Source organism: Balaenoptera musculus, chromosome 8 (genome assembly GCF_009873245.2).
Source record: "Balaenoptera musculus isolate JJ_BM4_2016_0621 chromosome 8, mBalMus1.pri.v3, whole genome shotgun sequence".
Classification (NCBI taxonomy): domain Eukaryota; kingdom Metazoa; phylum Chordata; class Mammalia; order Artiodactyla; family Balaenopteridae; genus Balaenoptera; species Balaenoptera musculus.
The window spans coordinates 93,104,512-93,121,172 of record NC_045792.1 but is presented as its reverse complement, the minus strand read 5'-3'; the positions used below and the strand labels follow the sequence as shown (position 1 = coordinate 93,121,172).

At 41.8% G+C, this 16,661-nt stretch overlaps 1 protein-coding gene across 1 annotated transcript in view; it reads right to left on the bottom strand.

Moving 5' to 3' along the window:
- The window catches only part of HSD17B12 (hydroxysteroid 17-beta dehydrogenase 12), a 173,980-nt gene extending 157,862 nt beyond the window's left edge, over positions 1-16,118 (bottom strand). The window contains exon 1 of the mRNA XM_036862379.1: positions 15,821-16,118. Coding sequence (XP_036718274.1) covers positions 15,821-15,980 — 160 coding nt within the window. The 5' untranslated portion in view covers positions 15,981-16,118. The remainder of the gene's footprint in view (positions 1-15,820) is intronic.
- Positions 16,119-16,661: the final 543 nt, after the last annotated feature.

The window sequence follows — 16,661 nt, the reverse complement described above, 5'->3', positions numbered from 1 at the left end:
ATCACTGCTTTCCTCCCAAATCCTGCTCCTTCTCTTTGGGTTCCCACGGTCGGTGCCCAGTGTCAGCCTCTGCCGCCTCATTCACACACACAACATACCTGTGACGAGGGCCCAGGACTTCTACCTCTGTCTCTCGTCTGACTCCCCCGCTCAGTCCCTGCCCCATGACCTTAATCCAAGCCACCATCACCCATCACCAGTCTCCTGCTGGTCCCCCCCCATCTCCTGGGTGGCTCCCTCCACATCCATTCTCCAAAATGCGAGAGTAAGCGGTCCAAATACAAACTCGATCATGACATCTACTGCTTAAAATCTTTCAATGACTTCCCACTGCCCTGAGAATAAATAAAACCCTCACGGAGCCTCAAGGTCCTTTAGGACTGGCCCGCTGCCCATTTCTCTAAGTCTTATCTCTTGCCTCTCTCCTCTCAAGGACTGTCTGCTCAAAGTTCTTGAATGCTCTCACTTTCCTCAAGGTCTTCACGCCAAGTCTTCTCTCTGCTGGAAAAACTCCCCTGTCCTCCAACCCCCCACCTGCCCACTTCTCACTCATCAACACAGTTTGCAGAGTTCACAGGAGTTCCAATCCCAGGGGCTCCTCCACTTCCTAGCCATGTGCCTTCAGACAAACTGCTTGACCTCTCTATTATCTTAGCTTTCTTTCAGTCAGATGGGGATAGGACCTACCTTATTGGAGTGCGTGAGGAGTAAATGAATTCATTGAGGCATTTAGAAGAGTATCTGGTAAATGGTAAGCTTTTTAACAAACATTTTGTCTTATTACTATTATTAACATCATCATCTTCCTACTACTTTTCTTCCACACCTTGGATTAAATTTGACTTCTTACAGAAACTTTTTTTTTTTTTTTTTGGAATGGTCAGAATGGCAGATTTCATTATTATTTTTTTTTATTATTATTTATTTATTTATTTTTGCTGTGTTGGGTCTTCGTTTCCGCGTGAGGGCTTTCTCTAGTTGCGGCGAGCGGGGGCCACTCTTCATCGCGGTGCACGGGCCTCTCACTGCTGCGGCCTCTCTTGTTGCGGGGCACAGGCTCCAGACGCGCAGGCTCAGTAGCTGTGGCTCACGGGCCCAGTTGCTCCGCAGCATGTGGGATCTTCCCAGACCAGGGCTTGAACCCGTGTCCCCTGCATTGGCAGGCAGACTCTCAACCACTGCGCCACCAGGGAAGCCCCTTATAGAAACCTTTAAACCCCTGAAGAGGTGTTCCCATAGCTGGCTCATGCTAAACTTTTCGGAGCTGCTTATGTAATGATCTGTGTCCTCTACTAGAACAAAGAAGGTAGCGACCAAGGCTTTCTTGCTCACCACTAGTTTCCAGACCCAATGCGGTACACCAAGCACATAGTCAGCACACAATGATTATCTGCTGAATGAATGAATGACCCGATTCCACTGTTTAATCACTACAAAAGTCATTCAGATTGCCAACTATAATCGAAATTTCTTCTGGTTAAACCTAAGCCCATTTTGCTGCTGTTTCCTCATTTGGAGGACTTTAATTTTTTGTTTAAAGAAAAAGAACATCCTCTCCAGTCTATTGGCCCAATAAGAATCACTTATATTAATTTCACAATAAGGATAATTCTTTTTTAAATCCATCTATAAAGAAAGAAAGCAGACTTAAAACGTTCTTGTCTATAAATGTAATATATATAAACTAAGAAATGGGGCCACTAAAAAAACAATCACAAATAGAAAATAAGGACATATTGTTCTCTCAATTCTTTTTTTTTTTTAATAAATTTATTTATTAATTTATTTTTAGCTGTGTTGGGTCTTTGTTTCTGCGTGAGGGTTTTCTCTAGTTGCGGCGAGCAGGGGCCACTCTTCATCGCGGTGCGCGGGCCTCTCACTATCGCGGCCTCTCTGGTTGCGGAGCACAGGCTCCAGACGCGCAGGCTCAGTAGTTGTGGCTCATGGGCCCAGTTGCTCCGCGGCATGTGGGATCTTTCCAGACCAGGGCTCGAACCCGTGTCCCCTGCATTGGCAGGAAGATTCTCAACCACTGCGCCACCAGGGAAGCCCCTCTCTATTCTTTATAGTGAAGCTTCCAAAGTCCTCAGCTATTCTTCCTATGGTCTTACCAAAAGCAAAGTAAAATTTCAATTATTTGCATCTACCAAAAACCATTCTTATTGACCCCACTACCCTCACCCCCGATCTCCAATTAGTGAAGACTGGGAAATACTGGGTGTGCTGCTTGTGGTTCTTCTCATTGCATAGGAACACAGAGAAGTTTCAAGTTTTCTCTTTTTTTTTCTAATCTATTTCAAATGCACAAACACAGAACTAGCCTAAAATAGAATCTCTATTTAACTGTCAAAGTTATATGTAAATATTTAGTACAGAAATCACTTGAAGTTTTAACACTATTATAAACCAAGCCCTGGTACCAAGAATAGCTATCTGGCTAAAAAGCCTGCATGTATAGTCCACTGCCTTCTTCTAAGGCTAGCCCGACCCCAGTCCAGTGTTTCCCAAAATGCATGATCTTAAGAATCAACTTAATTTGTTAAAAATACATTTTCCCATGTTCTTTTCTTAGAGAGTTTGATTGAGTGGGTCTGTAGTGAAGCCCTAGACTCTCTATTTTTAACCAACACATCCAACTGATTCTTATGTCCCATGGATATTGGCATAAACAGACCTTTCACTTTCAGACAACATTTGAGGAAGTCTCCGATGTATAAGCTCTTGGACAGGAACTGCAAATTGCCTTAGAATCACCCTTATCAGGAGCTTCGGCAGGAAATTTGGCAGGAGCCCGGACTCAGAAAACCTGGATTCAATTTCTTGTGTCATTTACTAGCTGTGTAACCCCTATACCAGTCCCTGCAGCTCCCTCTGGTCCTGGTATATTACGTGGAAATAATAACTACAGGGTGGTAATGGCAATCATTGGAGAATACTTGCAAAAGCAATTTGTAAATTAAGATGTCAACATTACGGTAAAATTTCATGAATTCAGCCTCCTCTAATTCAGAATGTGTGAACATCATTGTCTAACCCCTGTGTTTTTTTTTTCACATTATCTATAAAGAGATCATCCTCCCCTTTCTCATGACAGGCAATGATAGGTATTGGAACAACAGATAAGAAGCTGCTCCCCGTTCCACAGCAAAATTATGACTGAATGTGCAAGATTAGGAGAGCTTGCTTACTTTATTAAGTCTGTTTATGTGACAAGATGGGAGTTTCAGCAATCATTAAAGCAAGCTTGGCAATATTTCTACTGGAAGTCTCTTGGTGGTGAGCAGTTACTGCCGGCATTACAGTAAAACCAATCTGGAGAATGAGATTTCTACATACGAGGAAGGTTAAGGGAACTCTAAAACTGGAATTTAAACTTCTAAAGGATACTGCACCCTTTGCTGGCCACCTTGAGAAGCAATCCTAAAAACTATACAGTATTTCCTTGGCAATTTAGTGTCATCAACATCATCTGTAGTTAGGGCTACAGGCACAGCCAAGACTATAGATAAGAGACATTGGATCGACCCACTTGGCTTGTAGCACTATACATAGTGAAAAAGTCCCCGGGTCTTAACATCCATGTAGGAGTGTACCAAGAGTAGGAAACATGGTACCCTCGGGGCTACAGAGATGTGTGTCATTTCTTCGAGAGTTCAGGCTCTTGCACAGAGAAGGCTTTTCGCCCCATACCAGTTGCGGAAATGGGATGAAGTTCAGTTCTGCCAGCATCCTTACTGTTAGCACTCATCACCTCTGCCTGTCCTCCTCACCAGTTTTCCTCTCTTAATTCATCCCTGACAAGTCTCTTCTATTCTGCTGTCAGAGCCTGCCACTCATCACTCCTACCACTGCTTTTAATCAACCGACCACCGATGCAACCCCCATTTTCTGCTCTTTGCCACTGACCCTCTTGCCTAAACAATCTCTAACTGGATGAATGAACTTGAGCAAGTCATTACCTCTTCCAGCTTATTTCCCTAATAGTTCAACTGAAGAGGTCACCAACAGCCCTTCCAGTTTTGTTATTCTATCATTAGTCTCTTCTGCCTCCTAATGATTTTTCAATTTTCTCAAGTTTCTCACAAAATGGCTGACTAAACTTTTGTAGATTATCAACCAACTGCAGTATTCATTTCTTTCCATGAAGCAAACAACGCATATATTCAATGCTCTGTGGTTAACTTTCTAGCAGTTATTAAGTATATACATTGACCATTCGATGCCTTTACTACCAAAGAGATTTTCCAGGAAATTCAGCTCAATGTCCCCAAAAAGTCTGAAGGCTCTAGAAGGCGTGGGTTCATTTTCTCAGGCCTTTAAAATAACAAAACTACATTTTGGTCAACACATCCTAGAATTCAGTTTTTTCACTCATTCATCTCAGCCTTACCAATTAGCAAGGTTTCACTGGAACTTTCATTGGAAAAGTCTTTCTTACTAAAAGAAAGCCTACTTGTAACAATTTTATAAAGACTTGGGGATGAACAATAAATATATCCATTAATATTGAAATGTTTATTAAATCTGGCAAAGTGGTTGATTTCCTACAGCAATTTCCTAACACAAGTATGAAGGAAGATTAGCTTATTACCAATGCTACACAAGGACATCTCTTTGCTCTCACTGCATTTCACACTTTCAAAACTGTTATCCCAGCTCTGCTACAATAATTCCATAACCAGTCTTTGTCTAGTCAGTCTGGGTTTAACTTCAATCTAGCTTTTTAGGTGTCACTTGAGGTTTTAAAACAAAGAGGAAAAAAGGTGTACAAATTATTTTGTAAAACATAACCAAAAAAATACAAAAGTAAAGCAAAACACCCCATCCCCATCAAAATATAATTCAAAGAAAATATATTCATTCACTACGTATTATTTATTGTGCACTCTCGAGGGGCTTGTAGTTTAGAACAAAGTCATGAGTGCAAGCACAGGCACACACACAAACAACCAAAAAGGTAAAGTGTGGAAAAGCCCACAAAAAAGCACAAAACAAGCACTATCAGAGTTCCAAAAGTACATGATGGCTTCCATGTGGGCAGCTGCACATAAACATTCAGAATCAGGACTCTGAAAAGTAGGTAGAATTTCATGAACAGGAGAATTAAGGAAGAGTGAACAACAGAAGAAAGAGCACTCCAGGCAGAGAGATCAACATTCAACAACCACTGAAACTACTGAATGTCTCTGCACAAGCAAAAGGACACAGAAGCAGAAAGAAGCGGTAAGTACAGGCACGCCTGGGACACAAAGACATTCAGGGCAGTCTAGTTCCAGGGTCTATACTATGAGAACTTCTTCCTGAGGTTATAATCTATATTTTGTTTTCAGACTAAATAATTTCATTTTTAGAGGTGGGGAGACCACTAATATTTCTTAGATTTACAACTAATAAGAGAAAATAGAAAGAGAAGATAATTCCCCACAAAAAATACATTATCCCTCAAAAACACTGGAATACCTGAATATTTTCATTCATACAACAACTATGTATTAGCACTTATTTTGTGCAGGCTCTGTCCTAGGCACTTGAGATACGTAAGTGAACAAGAGAGACAGATCTTTGTCTTCATGGTGCTTCCATTCTAACAGGGGTAGACAAACAAGAAATGTCATACATGAGCAAAGTATGCAGTATGGGAGATGGTGACAAGTGGGGTTTTCATCTAAACAGGATGAGATGGGAGACTGGAATTGATGTATATACACTATTGATGCTATGTATAAAATAGACAACTAATGAGAACATACTATATAGCACAGGGAACTCTACTTAATGCACTATGGTGACTTAAATGGGAAGGAAATCCAAAAAAGAGGGGATATATGTATATGTATAGCTGATTCATTTTGCTGTACAGCAGAAACTTACATAACATTGTAAAGCAACCATACTCCAATAAAAATTCATTTTAAAAAAATAAATAAGTAAACAGGATGAGAAGACATTGGAGGGATCTGAGCAAAGGATCACATGATCTGACTAGAACTTTTCAAGGATCACTGGCTGCTCTGTAAGAACTGATTATAGGGGAGCCAAGGTGGAATCAGAAGGACAGGAAGCTGTTATAATAATCCAGGCAAGAGATTTTGGTGGCTTACACCAGAGTGGTAGAAGGAACTGGATACTGGATATTTTGAAGTTAAAGTCAATAGGATTTCCTAATAGACTGTATGTGGGTGAGAGAAGAAGAGCTGAAAATGACCCAAGGTTTTTACAATGTAGTTGAAAAGTTGCACAGAACCAGATTTTTCTAAGTCCATCGTATCTCAGGTTCACTAATGGGGACCATATTTCAAGGAACCACTTAGTAAATCTTTTCACAAAGCAAGCAATTCTCCTGGAGTACTGTGAATCACCTCCTAATCAATCTATTCACAACTTCAGATTTCCAATAGTTTATCTGCTGAGTGAACTACATTTCTTGGTTTCAACAATCTCTTTTCATCAAATAAGAGCAATGTATACAAATAAAGATGTCTTAAATATATGTTACTTGGCATCCATAAAAACACATAAGATGTTACATGAGAACCTCATTTACATCTCATTCCACTGTCATAATAACCCTGAAAAGTAACAGCCCCATTTACTAGATGAAGAAAGTTATGCTCAGAGGTTAGCAATCTTTCTCCAAGGTCAAACTTCTTAGCAAGTAGCAAAGCTCAGACCTGCTGTACTGACCCTAAAGCCAATCTTCCGTTAGCGTTACTGTTCCCCAATGTCATACTCCTGAGAGGCAGTAATTGTTCAAAATCTTTAGTTCTCTAGTCTTTCCTCCTTTCCCCCAATGACTAGATCATTTAAGTAGAAATAACTTCACTTAATAGTGGTAAGGATAACTTTTCAGAAACTGGATAGTCTCCCTGGAATTGCCAGTTAGAGACCAGGCAAACACGTTTTTTCACCAGACAAACACGTTTTTTCACCAGACAAAATGAATAAGAAAACAAAGCATTCCTTCTGAGACGGATGTGTGGCAGGCTTCTCAACTATCACACCATGGTCCTATGGAGTGACCTCGAGAAAGCAATAACCCAGTTTCAGGGTTCATGCAACGTTATCATCCAGTCCCTGGTCAAGAGTAGAACTTCCCATACCACAGTGATTAGATTTTCCCCCAGGGAGAAATAGTCTTTGAAAGATGATAACCAGAAAGTGCACAAAAATGGCCTCCCTTACTATAAAGTATGAATTTGCATTTTTAAAGGCAATTTTAACTGAGATTATGTGAATAATCTGCTCTTCTCTACCTCTGTGACAATGCAACAGCTTCAGAAAGATCACAGAAGCAAAAACTTCTGTTTAAAGTTGCAACTCAGGGCTTCCCTGGTGGCGCAGTGGTTAAGAATCCACCTGCTAATGCAGGCGACACAGGTTCGAGCCCTGGTCCGGGAAGATCCCACGTGCCGCGGAGCAACTAAGCCTGTGCACGACAACTACTGAGCCTGTGCTCTAGAGCCCACGAGCCACAACTACTGAGCCCGAGTGCCACAAGTACTGAAGCCTGAGCACCCAGAGCCCAAGCTCCACAAGAGAAGCCACCAAAATGAGAAGCCCACGCACCACAACGAAGAGTAGAACCCTCTCTCCACAACTAGAGAAAGCCCACTCGCAGCAACGAAAACCCAACGCAGGCCAAAAATAAATAAATAAATAAATTTACTTAAAACAATAAAGTTGCAACTCAGCATTACTCTTCTGCTTAAAATCCCCACAATTGTCTTCCATGTTCTTAAACGGCCCTGCTCACTGGCCCCTGAGCCCCTCTCCACTCCCATCTTACATCATGCCTACCCTTTCTTGGCTCCAAGCGCTCAGGCCTTGTTTTAAGGGGACCCTGCTCTTTCCCACCTCAGGAGCCTAGCACCTGCTGGTCCCTCTGCTCTGTCTGCTACTCTTCACTTCCCTTCAGATCTCAGCTCAGTCATCACTCTGACCTTCTTTCACAAGCTCCCATAGAACCAAGTGTGTCTGCTTTCCACCACTTAACAGGGCAGTTTGTTCCTGATTCCTGTTTGCCATCCCACTGGTCTGTTACAAGGTCCATGGCCAGCCTCAGGAGGATGTGGATGGTGGGTGGACAAATGAACAGTGTTGGATCACACTCTCCACCAAGATGGTGAAGGCTTCACCCTCCCTGCCTCCTAGCCTTAATCGTAATCTATCCCAGAAGGCAGAGACACAAATTGCTATATTTTAATATTTTTATGTTCAGGAAAGATGAGCAGGAGAGAAATGGAATAAAGGATCTGTGCTACAGACTGAATTCATATGCTAGAAACAAAATGTATATACTGAAATCCTAACCCCCTCAATATAATGGTATTAGGAGGTGGGGTCTTTGGGAGGTGATTGGGTCATGAGGGTGGAGCCCTAACAAATGGCATCAGTGCCCTTATAAGACACCCCAGAGAGCTCCCTGGCCCCTTCTGTCATGTGAAGACAGAAAAAGAAGACAGCTATCTATAAACTAGGAAGCAGTTCCTCATCAGACACCGAATCTGCCAGCACCTTGATCTGACTTCCCAGCCTCCAGAACTGTGAGAAATGTTTGTTGTTTAAGCCACCTAGCCTGGACTATTTTTGTTATAGCAGCCTAAACGAACTAAGACACACTATTAAATAAAATTTCTTTTAACTTATCCTTATCTACAAATGGCTTTAAAGGCAATGGAATTGATCTATTCAAACCCACTTACCAATGTACTCTGCTCACTAACTAAATCTTTCAATAACTTTTTTCTGAAACTGAAAATTATCCTCAACCAACAAAAACAAACAGAAAATTAGTTTCGAAGCTCAACAGTCTCACTTGAGTAGCAAAGGTAATCTGTTTGCTGAAGATGCAGTCAGCCAGCTAATAACCTTTTCTTACTAAGCCTTATCTTGTCAATTAGCTCAAGTGATTAATATATAATGCTACAAAGGCTAATAATATTACTAATACGTTATTAAGCATTTATGTACTAGGCACTGCACCACCTGTTTTACACAGAATAAGTATTTTCATTTACCCTTCACAACAATCCTATGAAACAGGCTCCAGTATTATCCCCATTTTGTAGATGAGGAAAGTGAGGCTCACAGATGTTTACTACCTTACTCAATGTTACACTCTAGCTTAAACTGGAGGAGCTAGAATCCAAGTCTAGATTTGAGTCTCTGAGGTCTCAGGTTTGACCCTTAAATAGGAAACTTATTATTGCACAGAAAGGAAGAGGAAGAACAGAAAAAAAAAAAAGGGAGCAGGAGACAATGGAGGCTGGTGTGAGGTTGGAGGGAACAGCTCAGAGTAAGGAGGCTGAATTTCTAATTCCAGGAAACCATCCTCTTTGGTTTTTCCTCCAAATAAGACCAGGGCATGCTTTTAGGGCCGATACTCCAGTTCCATCTGTTTCCTCTTACACAGCTCTAGCCCTAGTGCTTTAAGGTTGCCGCTGCTAACTCCAATCTGGAGACTTTGTTCCATTTAGGCCTATGGACTCCCTTTTCAGAGATGAAGTGAAGAATTAATAAATATCTTCAAGAACTTTTATGACTAAGTTCATCTGTTTCTCTGCCCTCCACCACCTGCCCTGCTTTAAAAAAACAAAACAAACAACCAAACAAAAAAAAAAAACAGCTTTTTTAAAAAACACTGTGATCAACATCAAAAACAAACTCACCAGCAAGAACAGGTCTACCAGAATGTCAACAGGGAGCATATTACACTAACCAAGCTGGACCTCCGGAGAATCACTAAATCCATTTGAGAATGCCAGACTGATAAACAGAAAACAGCATTCAAGGTCAGGTACTGATGCCAGTCAAACCCTTCGCTTTGTTAAGCACCTTGAGTGCCTTTCCAATGTGTTCATGGTTACAAATCTGAAGAAAATCCCAAGCTACTTGATTCTAAAATGTGCTACTTATCCTGAAATGCTTCCAGAATTACCGAGCATGTCCAGATTTGAAAGTGTGCCTTAAATCAAAAAGCAATAAAGTTCCTAAGGTATAAAGGAATCCACCCCAAGTATCCATGTAGTCTGTAAGCCAATCCCCACCACACACAGCATGTAGATGTTGCATAACGGACAACTTGGCTTTGCATCCTGATCCTGTAACTCACCAGCTATGAAACCACAGACGAAGTCATTTACCTAAGCCCCTGTTTCCTTCTCTGTACACTGGGGATTTTGGAGCACAACTCAAAGAGAAATTAATGATAATCTATGTGAAGTGCCTGGAACACTTCAAGCATTCAGTAAGTGATAGTAATATTTCTTCTGGACTTGCCAAGTTAAATAACATTTCATACATACATATGTACATACATAATCATGTAATACCTCAAAACCTAGTTAAAGAAAGGGACCCACTGTCAGTGGGCCCTGGTCACTCAAGTAGCCTTCAACAGTTTGAGGTAACTAGACTAATCCTGCACAGCTGTCTGATGTAAAAACAGTAATTATGTACCACACCTGATTTTGAGAACCCTTTGATTCTTGGAGCTTGGCTAAGCAGAGCCAGCTTTGACGAATGGCTTTTCCACAGGAGAACCCCAACACCCCATACCCTTTTTAAGTCCTCATTGTCTACTGAATTAGGAAAACCTTGCAATACTACAGAGCCAAATGAGTTCCATCAGCTTTGGAAAATCTCAGGGATCTGCTAATGCAGATGTGCAGAGGGCAAAATACAGAGGAGAAGACCCTTTGCAAAATCTAACTCACTCCACAGAATGGAATATTTTTTGTTGTTGTTAAACTTCATACTTTATATGGATTTCATTAGTTTTCCTTTTTTTATTTAATTAATTTTTATTGGAGTATAGTTTGCTTTATAATGTGTTCATTTCTGCTGTATAGAAAAGTGAATCAGCTATACATATACATATATTCCCTCTTTTTTGGATTTCCTTCCCCACAGAATGGAATATTATTCAGCAATTAAAAAAAAAAAAAATGAAGCCACTGAAACTTGCCACAACATGAAGGAACCTTGAAAACACTGTGCTAAATCAAAGAAGCCAGCCACCAAAAACTTCACATTATCTCATTCCATTTCCATGAAATATCCAGAATAGGGAAATGTATATAGACAGAAAGACTAGGGCTCGAGGGGGTGGGAATGAGGGAGTGACAGCTAATAGGTACAGGGTTTCTTTTAAGGAAGATGAAAATGCTCTAAAATTAGGTTATAATGATGGTTGCGCAACCCTGTGAATATAAGAAAAACCTTGAATTGTACACTTTAAAATGGGTAAATTGTATGGTCTATGAGTTATATCTCAATAAAGCTATTTTAAAAATCTAACTCATTAACTGATTAGTGGATCCTTCATTCTTTGCTGCCTGGAGCTATATCCTCTCCTTTAGAAACTAAGAGCTCAGAGTGCTGTCTCAAGTTTAAAGGATAAAATATCAGTGGCTTTGGAAGTATAATTACCTTGTCTTTGCACCTATCACCTCCACTTTATTTTTATTTTTTTATTTTTTTTAAAGATTATTTATTTATCTGGCTGCATTGGGTCTTCGTTGCTGTGCACGGGCTTTCTCTAGTTGTGGCGAGCAGGGGCTACTCTTTGTTGCGGAGCACAGGCTTCTCATTGCGGTGATTTCTCTTTGTTGCAGAGCACAGGCTCTAAGTGTGCCGGCTTCAGTAGTTGCAGCATGTGGGCTCAGTAGTTGTGGCTCACGGGCTCTAGAGCACAGGCTCAGCAGTTGTGGCGTATGGGCTTAGTTGCTCCACGGCATGTGGGATCTTCCCGGACCAGGGCTTGAACCCGTGTCCCCTGCATTGGCAGGCGGATTCTTAACCACTACGCCACCAGGGAAGTCCCCACTTTATTTCTACATCAATCATTTTAGATGAACTCCAATGATGGAAACTTGCTCAAATAAATGCAAAATGTGTCTACGCTCAAACCAAATTCTACAGATTACATTCTCTGTTGCTCCACAGCAAGGACTATTCTCTTCTTAGCACAAACTGACCACCTTTGTTAGCAATCTTCTTTTCATTACTTGCTACAGTGACCTTCAAACAACTTGAAGCTCCACTTTCACAGGATCTCTTTGTTCTCGGAAGAGATACAGAAAGTGTCACATGACAATGGCAGGCAAGAGAGCCTTACCTCCTAAATTGGCTAAACCCACCTGCTAGGGACCTAGTGAAATCAGCATGATTCACTTGAGTGGGACTGTTACTGGAGAGAACTAGGGAAGGGATGACCCAGCTCTTGATTAGAAGATGAAGGAGATAAATTAGAGGATGGGCCATGTAATGGACGGTCTTAAAAACCTACTAGACTAAGGAATCTGTGGTCTGGAATATTTTTACAGATTGCAAAGCACAACTGTATTTTGGGGATTTTCCAAGGTTTTTTTTTTTTTTTTTTTAAATGTCTAGAAGAGCTTATATCTGATCAATATGCCAGTTACTGTGGGAAAAGACAAAAAATGAGGACCCACAGTCCCTGCCTCTCAGATTCTAAAATCTGAAGGGGAGAAATTAAACATACTCACATACAGAGACTTAAGAATAACAAGTATAAAAATATACTACCAACTCAACACACATTACTATGTAATACTTAAAATAATTGGTTATGGAGAGGAAGATGTTAAATAAACATCAGTATTAGAAACCAGGCAATGCCTCCCTAATGACACCAAGGTGCCCTAAAACCGAGTTCCCCTAGTGGCAAGACGGGAATAAAGACACAGACCTACCAGAGAATGGACTTGAGGATATGGGGAGGGGGTGGGGTGAGATGTGACAGGGTAAGAGAGTGTCATGGACATATATACACTACCAAATGTAAAATAGATAGCTAGTGGGAAGCAGCCGCATAGCACAGGGAGATCAGCTTGGTGCTTTGTGACCACCTAGAGGGGTGGGATGGGGAGGGTGGGAGGGAGGGAGATGCAAGAGGGAAGAGAAATGGGAACATATTGTATATGTATAACTGATTCACTTTGTTATAAAGCAGAAGCTAATACACCATTGTAAGGCAATTATACTTCAATAAAGATGTTTTTAAAAAAAAAAAAAAAACCGAGTTCCCTTATTGAGTTTATGATTAATCTCTCTACCCAAAACTTTATTCCTTCTCTGGTCCCCTCTGACCTCAATCCTGTGCTAACTGAACACTAATCAACCAGAGTCAGATGACTGAAACTGCCACTGTCCATATAACATCATTAATGTACTAAAACTGCTGTTGTCAATAACATCATCAACGTATAAACTCAGGCTGTTTCTCCACTACAAGATGAGCTCACAGACCCCTGAGCCGTGGACCACCTGGCCTGGGAATCATAAACCAGAGACACCCTCACTCCCAAAACTATGATTAGGAAATGTTACAGAAATGTCCCTAGATGATAATTAACCCCAGCCTCTTTGTTCTTTCCCGTAAAAAAAAAAAACAAAAAAAACAGAACCTTAAACTCAAAGACCAAGTTGAAGTGGATCTGAGGCTTGTCTCCCACTCCCCTGCTTGGTGCCCTGCAAATAAACCCTTACTTTGCTGCAAACACTTACTGTCAGAGTTTGGCTTTCAGCACCACAGGTACACGAGCCCTTGCCTGGTTAGTTACACTAATAACTGGTTGAACAAATTACCTATTTTTAATCACAATTTAACCCTAATTATTCAAATGTCATCTCTGCTGGTTTGTTTTTCAAATTATTTCAGTTTTTCTTTGTTTTTCAAAGATTCCCTGAATTTGGAGACATAAAGGAAGACGTATTTACTTTTAAGATCCAGGCCACCACATGTAAGTAATGTTAAAAATAACAACTTCATTATTTTTTCTACTTAAGTACTTAAAAAAGACAGTTTTCCCAACAAGTGAACTGGATAACATTTCACTTTATGATACTATGATCCTCTCTGTTATATCCCAGTGTTCTAGTTCAAATTTCATTTCCAAATCTTTTAAACATTGCCCTTAATTTATCAAACATCCTTCCTCTGGGGCCAAATCTTTTCAATATAAATAATACTTATGAAATGACAATGTCATATCACTTGGCTTTTTACTATGGATTCATATACAGATGACTTGGTCCCTTTGAGTTATTAGCCACTATGGTCAATTTTAGATAGTTGAAAAAAAAAAGTTTTTACCATAAGTCTTTGCTTACATATTACAAAACTTATTCATCTTGATATATAATTTCCTAAGGCACTAGGGTCTTGTTCAAAAGTCAACAAGTGGACTTCCTTGGTGGCGCAGTGGTTAAGAATCCGCCTGCCAATGCAGAGGACATGGGTTCGAGCCCTGGTGCGGGAAGATCCCACATGCGTCGGAGCAGCTAAGCCCATGTGCCACAACTACTGAAGCCCGCACACCTGGAGCCCGTGCTCCGCAACAAGAGAAGCCCCAGCAATGAGAAGGCTGCGCACTGCAACAAAGAGTAGCCCCGCTCACCACAACTAGAGAAAGCCCGCGCACAGCAACGAAGACCCAACACAACCTAAATAAATAAATAAAACCTTCATTTAAAAAAAAAAAGAGTCAACAAGCAAGTTTTCCAAACATGACAACCAAGAATTTGGGCTTATCAACCGTGAAATTACAATCTTGATTATAATCAAGCTGAGCACTTCACTTGCTTTTTCAACGATCAAAAAACAATTAAGTGACTTTTTAAAATATGTATTATGTTAATAGCTGCTTCACATATTCATTCCTACTTGAGATGTTTTCTCCTTTTGTTGCTGTCCCAAAATGTTAATTTATTATGTTTTTCCTACTAAGTTGTTGAAATGTTTTTGAGTGAATAAAGTTAAGAATATGGAGTAACATTATTTGTGTACATTATTTGAGCTTAGTCTGAAAGCAACCCCTAACTACCCCAAAATTCAATAAAATGCTTTGTGAAGTGAACATTCAATTATAAAACAGCAGAATGAATAATCACATCGGAGAACGGCATATCACTCGGTTTTTTAAAAAAAAGCTAAAAGAAACAAAAAATAAGGAAAGAAAATCAGCAAAAAAGGCAGAAAAAGAAAAACAGTAAGCGCAAAACTTTCCTCAGATGTTTCCCAACTTCTCCAATCTGACCTTTCTCCTCCATCTTCAAAATCCCCCGACTAGATGGAACAAGACCTGTTTGTTTAGCTCACTCTTTCTGGGAATACTTTTTCCTGCAAATGTCCTTCTGCAGAAAGTATTTCCGATTTCTACATGAAGAGTTACCGTTTTGCAGAAGCAATAATTCTTGCTACTCATTAGGACTCCAGAATAGTTAACCAAATTTTTTTGGTAAATTACATGAACTAGGCCGAATCCAAGGTTCCAAAGAGCAGAAAGTCTTCTGAAATTCTGTGTCCTCTTCCTCCACCCTCGCCCCCCAAAAGGCAACAGAATGCTTTTCATCCTGAGCACAGGGCCAGTATTCAAGACAAAGACTTTGTTTTAAAAACACTCATAAGGGGCGAGCCAAGGTGGGTAGAGTGCGACTGAGGAAGCAAGCAGCAAGGCGACTAACTCCGTTAACCCGGAACGGCTTAAAGGACACAAGCCCCAGGGAGTTCAGGCCAGATTTCTCCCGCGCCCACCAAGTGGCACTTCAGATTCGCTGACTTAAGCCAGCAATGTATTTAGTATTTAAAAACTCTACAAGTCTAAGCAAGCCAGAAAATGGCTTAGGGGACAGGCAGGTATGCGGGACGCAGGAGTCTCAGAATGGAGGAGAGGGGAGCTGGGGACGGGAAGGCCAAGCGCTGGGCCCAGAAGTGAACAGCGCGTACCAGGCCCGGCCGGGAGCCGCGCGAGCCGCAGCAGGAGCGAGGGGGCCGGCGGCCCTGGATTCGACTCACCTGCCCATTCACCGAGCCCCGGTCCGACCCCCGCCTCGTGACCCAAACCCCAGACCCTAAGGGCCGTGAAGAGCGAGCACGAGATGCGCAGGGCCAGGTAGGCCACGGTGCCCGCGCCCACCCAGTACAGGAAGCCGGCGGCAGGCAGACCGCTCTCCATGGCTTTCAACCAGGCCTCACTACCTTCGTGAATGGAAAAAACAAACGAATGAATGCAGGCAGAGGCGCCGGCCGTGAAGATGAGGACTACCGTAATAGGCGCTGCTCCTACACAGCTTTGGGCCTAAACCCCGCCCATGGCACCATATCCGTGCCGCCATTGGTGATCTAGCTTTCTCTCTGCATGTAGTGCGTCGGTCATTGGCTGACCCTAGTTTCACTGCCCCGCCCACGACCCCCCCCCTTGCTCTCACCTAGCCGCGTTTCCGTTCTAAGGCGGCGGATCGCTCACCTGCCAATCAAACTTCAGTCCCGCCCAACGTGTCCCCACGCCCCCAGGATTCCGCCAGACGGCTGCACGTCTCACCGCCGCCAAATCGCCCAGGTCTCTCATTGGCTGGAGAAGGCCTCGCGATTACCTAAGGTTGTGCTCCTATTGGCCAATCAGACCCAGTCTGGTTTGAGCTTGGGTTTGAGGAGGGAATGGGGTCAGAGACAACGCTAGTGAATGGGAAGATTGTAGTAAGAAGTGGACGTGGAGCCATGGTTTTATTTTCACATCTTTGTTAAACGATTCTGTACCATTGTTAAATGTGCTGTCATTGTTCCTGTAAGCTTTTCCGAATAAAGGCTTGCATCTTCTGTTTCTGTGCCGTCCCCACGACACACCTTCGCTCCGGTT